The following is an 18,007-nucleotide window of genomic DNA, read 5'->3' on the forward strand; positions in this document are numbered from 1 at the left end:
TTACATATTGATTTATAAATGATGCAAATATTTCAATAATCATTGAATTAATACCGCAAATAAAAAAATATACGGCGTATTAAATGTTTGATGTGCGATGGAACGAGCGTAATTAATGTACTATATGTATAATTAATACCACGTATTATTTTCTATCTTATTATAAGATTATGTAAAATTTTGCAAATGTTTAAATGCCATAAATTTCGTCAGCAGACTGTAATCACAAATAAATTAAAAAAATCTCAATGCTGCTTGATGTCTCCGAAAATTATATCTCTGAAAAAAATAATTCCTTACAAGTCTTTCAGATGATTAACTACCGTTGGTCACTCCGCACTCGCCACTGTGGCGTGCAACTGCATTTATGCAATATACTTCTCAGTGCGGTCCCGTGCGGCATCGCACTCGCGCATATATATCGCGCGAATGCAACGTCATCATGCATGTCGTACATACATGATGCATTGCTGTTCTGCGAACTAATGCCATCTATGACTCATGATACGAACAACGCCACGTGATATGTGCAGTTTTTCAAGTATAGACCCGATATTACATCTTTAGAAAAAATTAGTTTGATATATTACATGTTTTTTTATAATGAAATATATGTTTAATTTAACGATTAATGGTCTATATATATAGATTATCTTTAATATATATAGATATCGTTAAATTAAACGTTTATATATATATATATATATATATATATATATATATATATAAACATAAATATATATTAGCATAAATAAAGCGTGATTCGAGAGCATTTCAGATATATCATTGTAGTGAAGCTATAAATTACTAGACTGAATTAATATAATTTATTGATTCATATTCTGTGTCGATACAAAATTATCGATCATAATATTATGCTAATATTTTTTTATATGTTGTGTTTTTTATATATTACACACACACACACACCACACATATAATTTCGTATTCTTCATTAAAAAAATTAAGAGAAATAAAAGCATTTGTAGTTATAATATACAGTTGCGAATAATGCAGATTTTATAAGTCTCTCGCTGAGATTTCCATTTGTGTTTTACGACCAATAGACTCACATTCCCTTTCTTGTGGAGAGGCCTCATAAAATCTTAATCCTGCGCAACAAAGTACCTCCATTATATAATAACGGGACAAATATTTGTCATCGTCCTTTCTTGAAAGAGCAAAAAAGAATGAGAGAAAAGTGAGAGAGAGAGAGAGAGAGAAAGATGACCGACCGATGAGTCGCCGCGATTTAGGTCTTCGTAATATATGTGTTACAAATGCGGAACAATCGATTTTCCAGAAAAATCATTTCTTCCTAAAATCCTTGTCTGATCCTTTTATTCCTTACATTCCTTACATTCTAACTAATTCTTATATGCCTTTTAGTGAGAGATTTGCAATCTCTACCAAGATACAGGTTAAAATATATACAGATCTAATCACTTCTTCTTTTATTCTGAATACGAAAGGTTTTTTAAGCTTGACAACAGGCATGTATGTAATAATTAATATATACTTACTAGAAATACCTAACATATTTCTAGCTTTAAGATTTCGCTTATCTTGAAGCTTACCATGTTGTGAAGTTGTATGATATCAGTTTAATTACTACGTGCAATTAATCTGATATCATACAACCACACAATAAAGCTACGCTTTATTATTGTTTAGTTTATTTTTAAAAATATAATAATTTCGTCTAATCCTAAAACCTATAAAATATGAGGCAAACTGAGACAGGCGTCTGATATGTGTCACATAGAAATGTAAAATAATTCCTGAAATAATAATAGATTTTTCGGTTTTCAAACATCATGCATTATTTTAGAAATTATTTCTAAAAAAACTGTGACATATCTGAGTTTATCATATATTTTACAGGTTTTCAGAATAATAAAATTATTATATTTTAAAGAGAAAACTGAAAAATAAAGCTGTATATACATAACAATTAATCTGATGTCATACAATCAATGGTGCTTCGAGATAGTCGAGCTTTAATTCAATTTACAACATTAATTTTAAAATAATGACTTTAGTAATAAACATCAAACCGATTTTTCTTTACATTTTCCTTATGTTTTTTTACAAATAATTGAATTTGAAAATTGAGATACCATTGCCATTCCAGTTTTTTAATGACAAAAAATGAGCTGAATCATACAAATGGATTTGCAATAAATACGCGGCCATAAAATGTGGGATTATCTGCCAGTGGAATCCATCCGTCGCGTCGCGGGGTTTATCGAACATTTTGACGCGGAAGGCACGTCCAGAGCAATGGGGACGACGTTATCCCGATGATAACACAGACCCTAATTGTTGTTTTCGTGCTTTTTCCTGCATGAAAAGCAATGAGTAAGTAATGCCCAGTACGGCCCAGCAAGGCGGTTAGACTCGTTTGACCAGAAATGCGTAACGCGCAAAGTACGGACATGTTTGATAAATAAATGCGCCATTTCCGGTTGCGATCGTGGGAGTGTCTTCGCGAACTTCCCACGAAGAAGACTCTACTATTATTATTAAATCATGTCACATTATAACATACAAACTTCTATATATATATATATATATATATATATATATATATATATATAATTTTAAATATATATAAGTTCAGGGAAAAAGTTTCTTCGTATTTAAAAAAAATGTTTTGCAAAAGTTTTTCATTTGTCGCGAATTTAAGAATCTGTTTTTTAAATTGTGGTATGATGATTTTTATCGGAATTATGAGCAATCAAAGTCAGAATGCTCCTTTACTTAACTCGAGAATAACTCAAGAAAAAAAAATCTTAGGAACATTTTTAAAAAATGATTTTGTAGAGAAAGCTTCAAGCTTTTACGATAAGTAGACGAAAATTTTCGTAAATTTTTTTTGAGTACGTGAGAAACCTCCAAAATGAAAAGAAAATTTTTCATCTTTTTCAGCTAGTTGTTTTTAAAATGTAAAAATTATTAAACTCACAGGAACTCAAAAAATATAATAATCTTTCGAAAGTAGAGATTTCAAGCTTTAAAACTTTTTTTTTTTTTAATTTAAATTTCGTGCATTTTTGACGAAGATATTGTATATACAATTTTAAATTTAAAAAAAAGCGAAGAAACTTTTTTCCCAACTCAATATATACAGTAAGTCAAGTAAGAAAGTGGACGGTCTTACTCAAAGCTAATAAAAGATATCGCCCTAAATCTATCTATCGCCCTGAATCCATAGAAGGCATCTTTATCCTTGATACACTATCAAGGAAGATTCAGTTATCATTGAACTTTCTTAAAAGAATCACATTAAGCGCCATGAGTACCAAATACACGTTGTGATCCTCTGCACTCACTCGAAAGGCCCAAAAATGTCACAATTAGCGGCTGCTAAATATATGAAAAAGTCGAAATCATTCGTACAGAAGTGGGTGCGATATAATGTGACAAAAAATGTCGATGATTTACCGGAACGTGGCTCGATATGCAAAGTGGACAAAAAAAGACGATAAAAAAATAGTGATCTGTTTTAACACGGAATCCTGGCTTAACAAGGACTGCATTAAGGACAAACAAAATTGAAGCAGAAAGGTTTAGATATATCGTACGAAACTATTCGAACCTATCTCAAGACTAATAACATGAAAACGATGCAACAGTTTTTTATAAATTAACTCGACCACGCTCTTACTCGACTGACTGTATTCCTATTTACGTCCTGTAAATTTTAATTATTTTGGTATTTTTTTTAAGTAATGGTTAGTACTGACTTTAAGGTATCATTGGAAAATGGATCACGACAATGTGATATTTTTTTTTCTTCCCTCCCCTTTCATTTCTCTTATTCTCTCTTCTTTTTTTTTTAAAGTAGATTTTGTTATCGCTTTGGGGCAGGAGTCCGGCAGTGAAACCGGATGTCCGCCCACGCAGGATGTGACGTCAGAGCTGCTGGCAAGCCAGCAAGTACCGTAAACCTGCCCGACTGCTTGCAACGCAAATATTTCCTCTCTATGCGTCTCCTTCTCTTGCTCCCCTTTGCCTCTGTACTGATTTATTGTCCCTCTATCTACTATGTTCTTTTGTCCTATAATTCGCACACGACCTAATACTTTGACATCATTTTGAGTAAAATTGAAGAGACAAGAGAATTTTTATTTGTTAAAGTATCTAGCGCTTTAAAACTGAATTAATTATTAATAGGTTTTTTTTATTATAAACAATAGTTAATCATATATTATAATTATTTAAATATAATTATGTATTTAATATGAATCTTTTTTTTTCACATTGTCTTTGTAGCGAGTTGGAGTACATTTAAAATAAGGAAAATATTTGTATAATCCTCTTACAGAATTTTTAAAAAATTATCTTTAAAAGGTGCGTTAATCTTCTTTTACTATGAACAAAAATATCAGATGTTACAAAAAATGTTTCTCTAGCTGAGTCTCAAAATGGTTTGGAATTTTCGGTATATATTTGTGTTTTTGTGTGGATAGGATCTCCATCTTCGTCATATCGTGTCAAAAAACATACATTCTTGAAAAAAATATGGAATTTAATATAAATTGCATGTTCCAAGTACATTCAAATTAGATTAATTTGACATAAGATAATATAAATATGTTAAAACAAATATTGTAAGAAAATAAATACAAAATAATATAATATCATTTGTAAACGATATTATATTTTTTTTTCACAATTTGTAAACGAAGCATGGAAGCATATTTTTCTAATAAAATTAACACTTATAACATGTTAAATTAATCTACATTTTATTCATTCATTTCAGCATTTACGTTTTGAAACACTTTATTTTTACATTATTTGTTACATTATTTTTGAAAACTTTAACATTAAACAAAATTAAGATAAAAAATTAAGAAATTTTATTATTGAAAAGAAACTCTCTTTCTCTCTCTCTCTCTCTCTCTCTCTCTCTCTCTCTCTCTCTCTCTCTCTATATATATATATATATATATATATTTCGTGAGAGTCTTTGGGTATCAACCATTGCTAAGGAAATACTTAATGGTTTCTATTATAAAAAATGTATTGTGTTTATATATTGTGTGTATATATATATTTTTTTTTGTGTACATATATATAATATTAGGTGTTGGAATTAATTCGTAGCGTTTTTTAATGAAAGAATGTTATTTATTTCACATGAGCATTAAAAAATACATTAATGAAAGTACTTCCCATCACTTGTAAAACGCTACGAATTAATTCCAACACCTAATATATTTATACAAACATACATGTACAAATATCATAGTATATAAATATAATTATCTTTAAAACACAATACATTTTTTATAATAGAAACCATTAAGTATTTCCTTAGCAATGGTTGATACCCAAAGACGCTCACGAAATCGTAAAGTGGCATAAAATAATATCAGACTGAGCTAATAAGGGTTTCCAGTTGTAATCTTCGGATTTTGGGATTTTGAAAGTCCCTCGGATCTAATACTCCATTAGGCAGTGGTTATGAATATAGTAGAGCACCGCTCGCGACCTACGACCTTCTATGACTGATTTACTGCTTTTTTTTTACTCCGAAACCGATCCTTCCATCTTTATCACCATCTCGCTCTTCGTTCCTTCTTTCACTCATGTAACATAACCATTTCGTAAATGGAGTTACACACGACTTACAAAATATCAATAAATTGACCTTTCTCAAGCTCGATAATTCTTATATTCGTAGTAAATTCATGAGATCGGGTTCAATGACTTTTCGTGTCACCTCTGTTGAGAGTTAGAAATTAGTAACTGCGGCACGGCGTATCATATTTCAAGGCAACAATCAAGCTCGATCATTTCAATAAGCGGAATAAACATTCCGGGACAATATTTGTCGTGATTTTTTTCATAACTCTAACTTCGATGTATGTACAACATACATTTATTTTCTTTGATTTTAATTTGATATTTTTGTTTTTTTTTTCCTTTAATGTCATTTAAATAAAACTTATTAGAATTTATTAGAATACTAAATGCAAAAAGACATAAACACGATCAAAGAGAAACATGATGAATAGCATGAAAATGTTTATATGGCATGTTTCACAGTCTATAAAAATCTAGAAGCGGCAAGTACTCGAGATATTCATCGCGTGTTTCTAAAAGTTGCGATAACGCGGAATTGGTTGGTACACTATTAGAAATCTAATATACTCCTAAGCAAGCTGTTAAGTTTTCGTCACCCTCATCGAACATGACAGATAAACCACTAGCGACCAAAAACTCGAGTACCTCTAAGTGCGTCAGATTCTTACAGGCGTTACGGAAATATTGCATACTGTGGAAAGAATACTTTAAGGTTCGAGATTCTTTTCACATTATTCATCAATTCAAAAACACTTAGATGAGTTCTTCGAAGGAATCTTAATCGAGAAGTCTAAAGAACATAAATCCTTGCTAGATAACAACTTTGACATTTATCTTTAGATTTATACGACATTAAAAGGCATTTTTAATAATAATTACAATTTAACGTGACGATATCATAAGTGGTAATAAGCTGCAAACAATTAACATTAAAATGCGCCTCGTTATCGTTAGGAGCAATTTTTGTAAAAGTTAAATCAAACATTTACACGTATTAAAAATTTCAGAAATTTACATCAGTGAATTTCTTGGTGCATCGAACATCGCAAAGCGTATTTATACGCTGGAGTATAGTTCGTCGATAATAATTTTTCTCGAAAGATCATTTACGAAATGGCGCCCCTATATATATATATATATATATATATAAATTGTGTGCGGCAATTCTAGAGAGAAAAAAGAGGCCAAAAGGTGCCGGTGTAAAGGAGCCATGGATACTTAAACGCCCCGTTATGCGTGATCGTGCCCTTCTCGCATTACGCCACGCTGTCTGTGTTTCGTTGTTTCGCGGCTCGTGACGGCTGAAACTTATCACGAGAAGACGACAGAAAGAAACCTGTCGACAAATCCCCAAAATGCTACAACGAGTGTGTGTCCACATAAAAGATTCAAATGCATTTTTATATTTATGAAATACGGGCTATTATAGACATAAAAATTTATAATTATAAAAAAGGCTTTATTATTGCGAAAAAAATTTTGGAAACTCAGAAATGTGTCAAAGTTCAGGACAATTTGCACGAGGTTTAATTTTAATCAACGTTTCTGTATATCGATATATATTTTTTTATTTAACATACTTTATGTTTATACTTTATTTTTATGTATATCCAATATCTTTTTTTTTTTATTAAGCAAAAATATTGAGATTCAGTACAGATTTCATTTTATAAAATTTTTATGTTCATTCACAAGCCAAGGGAAAACAAATAGCGTAGGCATGACGGCGCGCGAGGACAATTAAGTAAAAAATGTCCAGCCTATGAGGAAATGGTAAATATTCTGGCTCGTCTCGGTCGACACTCCGTTTCCGGCTTCATTTATGGCACCTTCTCTCTCACCTGGTCGACATTGTTTCTTTCTTTAAGACATCGCTAATAACTTAACCGCTCTACGTCTTTTCCGCACGCCGCTCTCTAATATTTACTTACCTTCCTTCGTCGAAATGTCCTGCATCGGATTGTACATACAAGAGGACTCACGAGTAGAGGACTCGCATAGTTCTTTAAGACCATGTCTGTTAGAAACATGAATCAGGTTCACTCAGACCTAGTCACATTAAAAACGCTCAAAACAAGTCATTTTGAGATATGTCGAGATAAACATTATTTTTTTTTTATATAAATTGAGTACGTAACAATTACATACTCAATCTTTTAAATACAGAACAGTGCAACGCAAAAACTTTACTTTTGTGCAAATATTTACGTTTGCTTCAAGCTTACGATGTTATTAATTTGTTAACCTATTTGTTAACCTATTTGTTATTTTACAGATAAATTATAAAATTGGAACGAATATACTTTGAATGCATATATATATGCATGTGTAAGTAGCGCAGGCAACACTTAATTTTAGATTGACAATGAGCTTAATTTTTTATCGAAAGAAACAGGATAGCTATCTAGATATATTTTTTAGAAAAAACTGTACGCTATTAAATCCTTCCTGAAAATATGATATATCTATGGTATAAAGAAATTAAAAAGATTTGCTTCAAGAAACCAAACAGCTTCTTTGTAGCAATATGCGGGAACTCGCAAATAAATTTCAGCCATTCGTTATTGGTACTTATTAGACTAAATAGAGCGAGAAGTAGTCTATAAATCAACAGACTCGAAGTTGTTTATAATAAAGGCAAAGATAAAAGAGAGTAGAGTCTTCGAGATAAATAGGGGTTAGTGACCCTTTCCCGACCCGCTCTCACTCCCGCTCTTGCAACTGTTACGTATATGTATCTCTCTTTTTCTTCGTCTCCCTCGCAAGCTTTCCTTAAACTGAAACGAAACGATTTATCGGTCGTAAACTGTTAATTTTGACTGTGAACGAGTATCTGCTGATCGATATACTAAGATCCGATATGTTACGTGAATCTCGTGTCACAAAAACGTATTAGTTGAGATCGTACTCACTCAATCGGAATAATGTTTTATATTCATGAAATACAAATAGTTTAATAATTACAGATAGTTTAATAAACATCATTTTAATCAGAAAATTAATCGAGGAAATATTCAGTTGATTGTGAAAAATAGAGCGATTGTTTTCATAAAACTTAATGCCATTAAATTAAGATGGTGTGAGAAACATTTTAGAATAAAACTGATTTACTTATTATAAGAATAAATATGATTATTGACGTGTGGTTTATTAATAAGATATTTATGGTAATCTGTATTAGCCCATCCATTTCAAGATAACAGATTTGAAATTTTGTTCCCATGCAATAATTATAAACGATTAATTGTTTAAATAGATAAGATAAAAATAGTAATTTATTCATTCTACAATATGATTGCTTCACTGCTGCTTTCCAGACATTTTCTTTTTCATCATTTTTATCGCTTCTGATTTCTTAATTGCACTTGTACCATATTTATGAAAATGTAATTAAATACGATCATGCGTACTCATTATTAGAATAAAATAATCACACTGTATTTTGCACGCGGTACTTCCGATATCAATTACACGCGTACTTTATTATTGTAATATGATGAAAGAATAGCGCAAGAAGAAGGAAAGTTTTTATGATCCGGTTGATATCTGTAAATCTTGTAAATTAATATAACAATCAAAATTTTAATAGAAAGAGCAAAAAAATTAGAACAACTGACGAAACGTATCTTTAAATGCGCGAAAAATTCAAAGTATAATACAAAATACATTCTAAGTATTATTTAAAAAATTAACATTTGTACAGATATTATGATAGAATAATAATTTATAATTACTATCTTCTACCGTTACGTGGAATAAATAAATCGCGTAAGATTAAGATAATGTGCAAACTCCGAAAAATAATCAATACAAATTATAGTTTAAAGTGCATATAAGATTGAACTACGACTGTCAAGCAACTTTTTCATGTGAGAACGGTTAATCCTTTTGACATCAGAAAAAGTACGAGTGGATTTCGGGGAACAGAAAACGAAACGAACATGTTGCGTCTGTCGTAGTTTGCTGATGTTCCCCAGTTGATATATAACCTTTCCTTCGTTTTATTACCCAATAATTTCGAAACGATACATGATTTAGTATTTCGAAAGTAGGAATTTCATTTAGATCTTCTTCGACGCTAATCAAACTTTCTAATCTATATCGAAATAAGATTATTAGCAATTCACGATTCAATTTTTATTAAAAATATAAAAATTATTAATATAATTATATAATAAATCATCAATTTATTGATAACGTAAAATATAAGCATAATACGTATGCAAATATATTTTTTAATATAGTACTTTAATGTCAAGTTTTAGTAATAATGATCTTAAAATTAACATATTGTTAAAATTTCGAGATAATATTAATGCATACCGCATTATTTCTGCGTAGCAAGTGCGTTCAAGCTTGTTAGTGTGAATCTGATGCCTGTGTCAGGTAGTTAACAGCTGACACTTGTATATTCAGCAGGTTTATTAGCAAAATTTTGTGTTTCACGTTTTAACGAGTATTTCGAATTATTAATGAATTTGGCAAACTAACCGAAATTCGATTCTCTATGAAAAGTATAATTAATATACGATTTGACAATTTGCGTTTTATTTGTTTTCTTAGAAACGTTTATACGATTATTTTCAGGACAGATTAATTTTCTTTTAAATATATTTGTTCTTTTATTCCTCAAACGTTTGATAATATTATATTGAAATCAAATTATTGATCAACTGAAGAACTCATTAACTTCTCATCATGAAGATGTTTTAAAAATTTAAAAAACCCAATTTAATGTTTTTTGTTTAGTTATATTTTTTTTTATTTAAATCCATAGTAATTAATCAAAGAAGAAAATATATATATATATACATTTAGAGAGAGAGAGAGAGAGAGAGAGAGAGAGAGAGAGAGAGAGAGAGAAAGTTCAAAGGCCTTTAAGTTAGTATGGTGGAGAATAGAGTGCAATTGTTTGTCTTCCTTTTTGTCGTACTGTGCAATCTTCGAAACTGCAGCGAAATTTCCATTGGCGTGATGTCGTCTCTCTTGTCTTATTTTCCACGTCATCGACCATCGTCTTCTTTGTGCGCAGACACTGCATGATAAAGCTTATTGTTCGTCTGGCAGTTGCTAATTGGGTTAGTCCCATTTTCTTTCCATTTGTATATCAATGTCGCAAGATGTCACGAAAATATTATGGAAATTAAACATCGAGACGAACATAATTTGAGAATATTTTTCATATTATAGATGGGATGATTTAATTGTCTGTGGTATATCGTATATTAATAATTAATCGAATGCATATTTCTAAACTCAGGAGAGAAAGATAGGAATTGTTTAAAAATAAGAACTGTTCAACCTTCGTAAGTATCAGAAAAGTTTTGAATGAATTATTGCTTATCGTACAGTGGTGGTTAGATTGCTATCAATTCTATTTGATATATTAATATTGATTGAAGTTTTGTATTTTTAAATTTGATTATATACAGAATAATGTTTTACGTAAAGAGTTTATCGTAAAATCATAGTTTATTTGAATGATAATTTTGACCTCTTTATACCTATTATGATAGAGGATATTATCGTATTGTACATTCGATAAAAATGTAAATATAATGACAATAATCGGCGCGGTAATGCTAAAATGTCTTAAGTAGTTTCTTCTTTTCTTTCGCACTGTCTGCACGTGCAAGTGTGAAACACGTATCGTGGTCGCGTGCCGTCTCGTATCACCTTATCGGCCTTATCACGTTTTATCGGGTTGAGGTAGTAGTTTTGTACTGCTCCGCGTTAAGATACCGAGGTGTCGTTGTGATCACAAAACGTGAATGATTTATCACGATCTATTTGTGGTTTTGCATTGACCAATCATCATGTTTATACGACCTTTACATAAACATCAATCCTCCTTTATTAAAATTATGTAATTGACATGTATACTTTCTATCTAATGTAAAAATTAAATTATGCACGATGTTTTCTTCCAAAATGGATAAATTAATAAAAAATTTTATTCAATTCACTGTACTTTCTCTTATAAATTTCTTATTTTAATTGTAATTTTTTTATTTACAAAAAATGTTATATAGAGGAAATATTTTATTTTACATTGCTAATATGCACACTAAGAAAGTAAAATAGAAAGTACATTATATACATGTATGATATTTTCTATTTTATTCTCTCTCTCTCTCTCTCTCTCTCTCTCTATATATATATATATATATATATATATATATATCTGGCTCTCAAAAATCAACAAAAAACATCAACGGAAATAAAATGTTTGCGTATTTATTTATGCTGGCATACAGATTATCCTAAGTTTATAAGAGTCCGTCCGTTCCTATTTCTATATAGGAAATCTCTCACATAAATGATAAAAAAAATATGTGTGTGTCTTTTCCGAAAATATATATTCAAGTAAAAACTTTTTTTAGAAAATTAGGCAAAAAGGGAAAGACTATGAAAATTTATAATGTAAATATTAATAAAGCTTTAAAATTCTTGTACCATTTAAAGTATAATGCTTTTGATGATATAACAAATTTTTTACAATCAATTAGCTGTCATAAAAAATTTAATAAATTAGATTTATCGTTTCTTTACTTTTAAATCATTTAAAATTGTATACTTGATATAGATATTCTATGAGAGCCAAAAATTAACACAAAATTGCTAATGATACGAGTAAACGTAACATTAAGCAGATTAAGTCTATCTTGGGCTACGGGATGAATGAGTTACGTATGATTATACAGCGATTACATTATCTTCTATTTCTACTGCCAGCAGTTATCATAAGCGTGCGTAGTACGATGAGCGGAGTACACACCGCGATTGCGGACTTTCTATCTTTAAGAGTCGCATAGTTATAGCCTAATCTGCATTAGCACACTTCTCACACTCGAAAAAGATGATTTTGTTGAAATTTAAGCTATATATAAATCTTTGTTAAGTCATCAAAATAATTATATAGAATACTCAATCTGGTTGCTAAAAATGTTTGTCAAAATTTTTTTGCAGCATTATTCACTATTTTTGAAATCTACGTAATTATTTTGATGGTCCAACAAAATTATTTTTAAATCTGTATTTAGCCAATATTTGTAGATACTTCGACAAAACCATTCTTTCCGTGCAATCGTTAGTGCAGCTTCAGCGGTAGACACTGTGACGACACTTACTTGGCGAATACAGCAAAGTAAGCAGTTTCAAATATGACGATTCATCTTTGATTCATTGCGAATAAAATCATTCAAGTAAAAGAGAGATAAAACATTATTTTTAAAAATAAATTTAAAACACAATAATATTGTTATTAAAGATAATATTATACAGAATGCTTTAGCTCCACTTTAAGATATGGATTTTTTATAAAAAATTTTATAAAAAGATTATTATTTAATACATATTATTTAATATATAATAATCGTCATGCGATGATACATTTCTCTTTATTATTTTTTTTATACGTGCCTTTTCGAATAAACGCAGGTGACTCAATCACTGTGAATCATTTTTTGCATTCTTTGCGTGCAAATATGTCGATTGCAGATTATAAATTGTAATTTTACGAACGATGTGCCGAGAATATGTCACCCTCATGAACGATATACGCAAAAACACCTGGCCTTTTTTTTCTTATCGGAAATAGGTAGAACGCACCCATCTAGCCTATTCAACGACCACTTTGCCTGACCTCATCTTACCTATTCACAATGCAGTCCCTGTTCTTCCAACGCCTTGTAGAAACATCTTAATTTTGTCTTGTGAAATTTTAATGTGGGTAAAAAAAATCAAAATTATAAAATATATAAAAATGATTTCTCTATTTATATAATATATACTGCTCTTAAATTTTTATCTTGTTCTTTCTTTTTTTTTTCTTTAATAGTAAGTTAAAATGTGTACCCACGCCACATATTTCCATTATAATTCTTATTTGAATAAATCATTTATTTAAATTTATCGTATTATAAATTACGAGTTTTGTCAAATAGAAAATGAAGAAGAAGGGAAATAAAAAGAGAAAGATCAGGGCTCGAAAGATAGAGATAAAGAGGCTATTCAATCTTTGAAAATCTCGTCGTAAATCGCATCGATATATATATACGTACCATGTTCGTTCATATTGCGGATAACAGAGACTGTTTTTGTGGGGGTCTGAAAGATAAGAGCAACCTCTGGCCTCGATGTACAAAACCTCTTCCGCTCATCCAATGATTCTGAAACTCGCTACCGTTCAGGAAAGCGGTATCATTAATTCTCGTGTATATCTCGAAGGATAATAAACGCTCTATTATCTATTCTCATGCTATTAATAATTTCAAAAGCTACGCACTTGCGCGCACTTTGCGTTTTCGCAATCAATAATTCGAAAAATACAGATTTATTCGAAATAAACGTAAAAAAGTGAGATAGAGCAATAATTAATATTAAAAATAAATGGATCTTATAAAATATTAATTATAAAGAGTAATCTACGGAATGTTTCTATTTTTATGATATCTGAAAGTTGAGGAACTTATAAAAAGAAAAAGAGAACAAAATGTATTAATTATGAAACTAAAAGTAACGTATTAATTTGATATAAAAGAGAATGATATTCGAATAATATTACTTACTTATAAAGATATTGATTGCGCGCAATTTTTTGTCGTTCGTGTCGATCATTTGTATTGTAACGAAAAAAGATCTTCGCTGCAACCATATAATGTCCATACATATGTATATTTTTTTCATTGAATGATTAATCGGGGTTGCAGTTCTGCATCTTCTCATTGTAGATAATACGACAGAGGCGATTAATTCCTTTCCGATAATTTTTTAAAGTTTTTTATTCAAAGTTCTTACAAAATTCTTATACTTGCGTAGTTATTTTGTTGCGTCATTACAGCATATATTTTATTTTGCATTCTTGTTAAATAAAATTCTTATTTATTAAAAAAAATAATGAAAATAACTATTACTATAAATAAATAACTATTAATTAATTATTAATTGGTATGAATGAAATAAAATTATTTGAATAAAATAAAATTTTGAATTACTTCTTAAAGGAATAATTTGTTTTTTTTTCTTAGAAAAAATATTTTGTCTCTTTAAAGTAATTATATGTAGAATACATAAATTTACTAAATGAGGAAATAATGTGAAATTGAATTTACAATTTATTTAAAAATGTAAAATTAATTAAATACAATTCTTATAATCGCATGTTGTTTTTTGATTGATGTTAAAAGAGTAATCTTTGCCAGGCAGTATTATCGGCAACGCGTCAGACTACCTTGTACGTACATTTTATTTACATTATTTCAGAGGTTGGTCAAAGCAAACTGTACTTGGACCTTTTGTGCAAAAATATGTTTTTTAATAGGATTCGCCGAACGGCAGCGATAATCCAATGAGCCTGACCTTTCCAATTCGATTAGGTAATGTCAATAAGGTCGATTCAATGTTAAACGGTCGATATACCGCCTTCAGGGATGATGCAGGTTATTACGGTAGCTTCAATAAGATCACTAAATCGAATCCATGCGTTCCTCGAGCGAAAGATACTTTATCACTCGGATTCATATAAAGATAACGCGTATATATGTATATAAAATTCTTCAGATTTTACATGTTAATATTTAAACTAATTAATATATAAATAATATATAAATTATTAATACATACTTCACGTAATATGAAAACTATGTCAGAAAAAGTGAATACAGATGAATAAAATTACGATAACTTTACATGTTGCGATTTACTAATTATTTTTAATTTTAATTATTTTTCGGATGAAAAAGTAACAAGCCTCAGATAAAAGCCTCAGACAAAGTTATAAGAATTTCCATATTGCGCCAAAATACTTGTTGATTCGTGATAATGTAGTTTGGGCTACAGTTTTAAACAAAACTTTCTCGCTCTTTCTTTTTTAATATAGAAATATGAATACACAGTCATAGATGCGTAATGATATTTGAACTTTGTCGGATGAACAATGTTTCACGAGTTAGATTGATTTTACGGGACGCACGTGACATTCCTGAGGTTTTCCCTCGTGCGTCGCACGTTCATACGACCGATTACTCAGCGGCCGCGTGGACAATCGAGTTACGCATCAAATCGTCACGATCGACCCATATTACATCGTTCGAGGTCAGACGATGGTCTATTAAGAGCGCAAGAACGTACACGCAGTACACCGCGTTTCGTTTCAATTATTTGTTGCATATAAAGAACTTTCGAGAATTGACACATTATAAGATTTAACTAAATAAATATTCAAGATTAGAATTGCTAGATTCTGGTTGGTATATGATGGTTGGTCCTAACATGATATGCGAACCCCTCGTCGATAAAAAATAATATTTTTATCGTCCCAAGAGAGAGAGAGAGAGAGAGAGAAAGAACAGCTCGGGAAATCATTCTCCTCGTTTCTTTACTCTTATTAGCTTCGTTTCTCTTTCTTCCTCTATCACTCTCTCATTCTCGCTTCTTTTTACTTGCCGCAGTGTCCATCCGTGCGTGAGTGCGTGTGCCACTACTAACGACGCGTAGATAAGAGCACGTGGTTATTTTTGTAACGCACCGGCTAGCAACAGTTTCTCGGTGTCATCACGTGGTGTGATGTACCCTACGCCTCTGTCGAATCTCAATCGATTTCAACACTCCTGCGCTTTTTATTGCATGGTTATGCGATCACGGTTATTAACGTTATAAAGTAGAACGGACATGCAACCGAAATAATCAATTCATTTCAGCTGGTCAGTTAAATTAAGAATTTTTTGTTTTACGTGTTACATAAATTTATAATTAATATTTTACAAATTTACTAAGTATCATATATAACCGGGACTTTAATTTTAATTCAACAAAGTTTTCGATTAATTTAATAGATAGAAATAGATTTTTTAAGAAAAATATTGAGAAAAATATATTATCTTTCTCTTTTTTCATCACTTAATATTATTTTTTCCACAAAAAAGAGCCGTGATAATAAATTAGACATATAGGATCATAATTATGCGCTGAGAAATAAAAGAGAACAGGAATATATTTCTTTTGGAGAAGATTTCGTAATGCTAGATAATGCGATGCCAACAAATACATTTTTTTTTTAAACAACATACTGTTTATCGTTTGTCTTTTACACATGAAGAAATATGTGTTTATATATTAGGTGTTGGAATTAATTCGTAGCGTTTTACAAGTGATGGGAAGTACTTTCATTAATGTATTTTTTAATGCTCATGTGAAATAAATAACTTTCTTTTCTTTCATTAAAAAACGCTACGAATTAATTCCAACACCTAATACTATATGTATACGTAAATGTATTTGGGAATCTACGGAATTTTATATAAAATGATTATACAACTTGTTATCATACTTGCTTATTACTGTAAAATAATCAATTTATATGTAATATATATATTTTTTTAATAAATACGTTTTTTTAATAAAATAGCAACGATATAATCTTCGTAAAATTTTGAGATATCCTTAATAAAATGCCTGCAAAAGTTGTGACAATTAAATGTGAAATATTAATATCCTGTATTCGTGATAATTTATCTATGTAATTTATATAAATTTAAGATAAAAAATAGTACCAAAATCTTCATTGTTGATAATTTCAATGACTGAGTTTTTCTACCGAGCGTTAGAATTGGGTCGGAGTGTGGGAATGGACTAGTCACAATCGAATATTTTCCTTTTAACCGAATGAGAGAGAAATGCTCGATTGTGGTTGATCAGTTCTTGTATTCTGATCCTCTTCAACTCTAACCCTCTAAGGTGAAAACTTAATTAATGTTATTTTAGGACTTTTTTGAAAAGTACAGACTTAGAATGCGCTTAGCTGGGATTTTTCAGATATAAATACATTGGTAATCTATCAGATGAGATATCCAATAATTCGTTTGACGGTTATATAGTCTTGATCGGATATGTCGGGGCCACGGAACCAACGTCGCAGTCCACTAGGGAGGCAATTGTTAAGCAGGAGGAGGGGGACAAAGCAGTGGCGGCGACGGCGATAAAGAGCGAGGACGTCATCGGACACGAAGTCGGCCAGCAGCAGGAGCAACACCAGCAGCAGCAACATCAGCAACAGCTGGCATTTGTGGCGACTGAGGAGACTGAAGAGGAGGACAGCGGTGTGGGCGTGCTGGAGGCGGGACAGCCGGAAATGGAAAATGGCGCCATGGTTGAGCCAACCGGTGCCGAAGCAGTCGCTATTGCGGTCGCCGCCGTCGCCGCTGCTACCGACGATCATGCCAATGAGGATCCAAATACTGCTTATACCCTTCACGAGCTCGACTATCATCCTACGCACATAATTCATGAAAGGTGAGTGACTTAGGGCAAATATCCTGATCACGAATGTTTTGTATAAAATGTTAGTTTAAAAAACGATGTCATTTAATTACCGAGTTTTGTATTCCTTTATATATTACGTTTCGAAACG

The 18,007-nt window shown here is 30.8% G+C and overlaps 1 protein-coding gene across 4 annotated transcripts in view; it reads left to right on the plus strand.

Annotated features, from left to right (window-relative positions):
* LOC105153867 (uncharacterized) overlaps nucleotides 1-18,007 on the plus strand; it is a 58,291-nt gene that overhangs the window by 14,805 nt on the left and 25,479 nt on the right. For all 4 annotated transcript variants that reach the window (XM_087412130.1, XM_087412129.1, XM_087412128.1 and 1 more), the window contains one exon: nucleotides 17,475-17,889. In XM_087412130.1, the coding sequence (XP_087268256.1) occupies nucleotides 17,475-17,889 (415 nt within the window). The remainder of the gene's footprint in view (nucleotides 1-17,474; nucleotides 17,890-18,007) is intronic.

The sequence above is a fragment of the Acromyrmex echinatior genome, chromosome 12 (assembly GCF_024713525.1).
Source record: "Acromyrmex echinatior isolate Ae372 chromosome 12, ASM2471352v2, whole genome shotgun sequence".
In the NCBI taxonomy this organism is placed as follows: Eukaryota; Metazoa; Arthropoda; class Insecta; order Hymenoptera; family Formicidae; genus Acromyrmex; species Acromyrmex echinatior.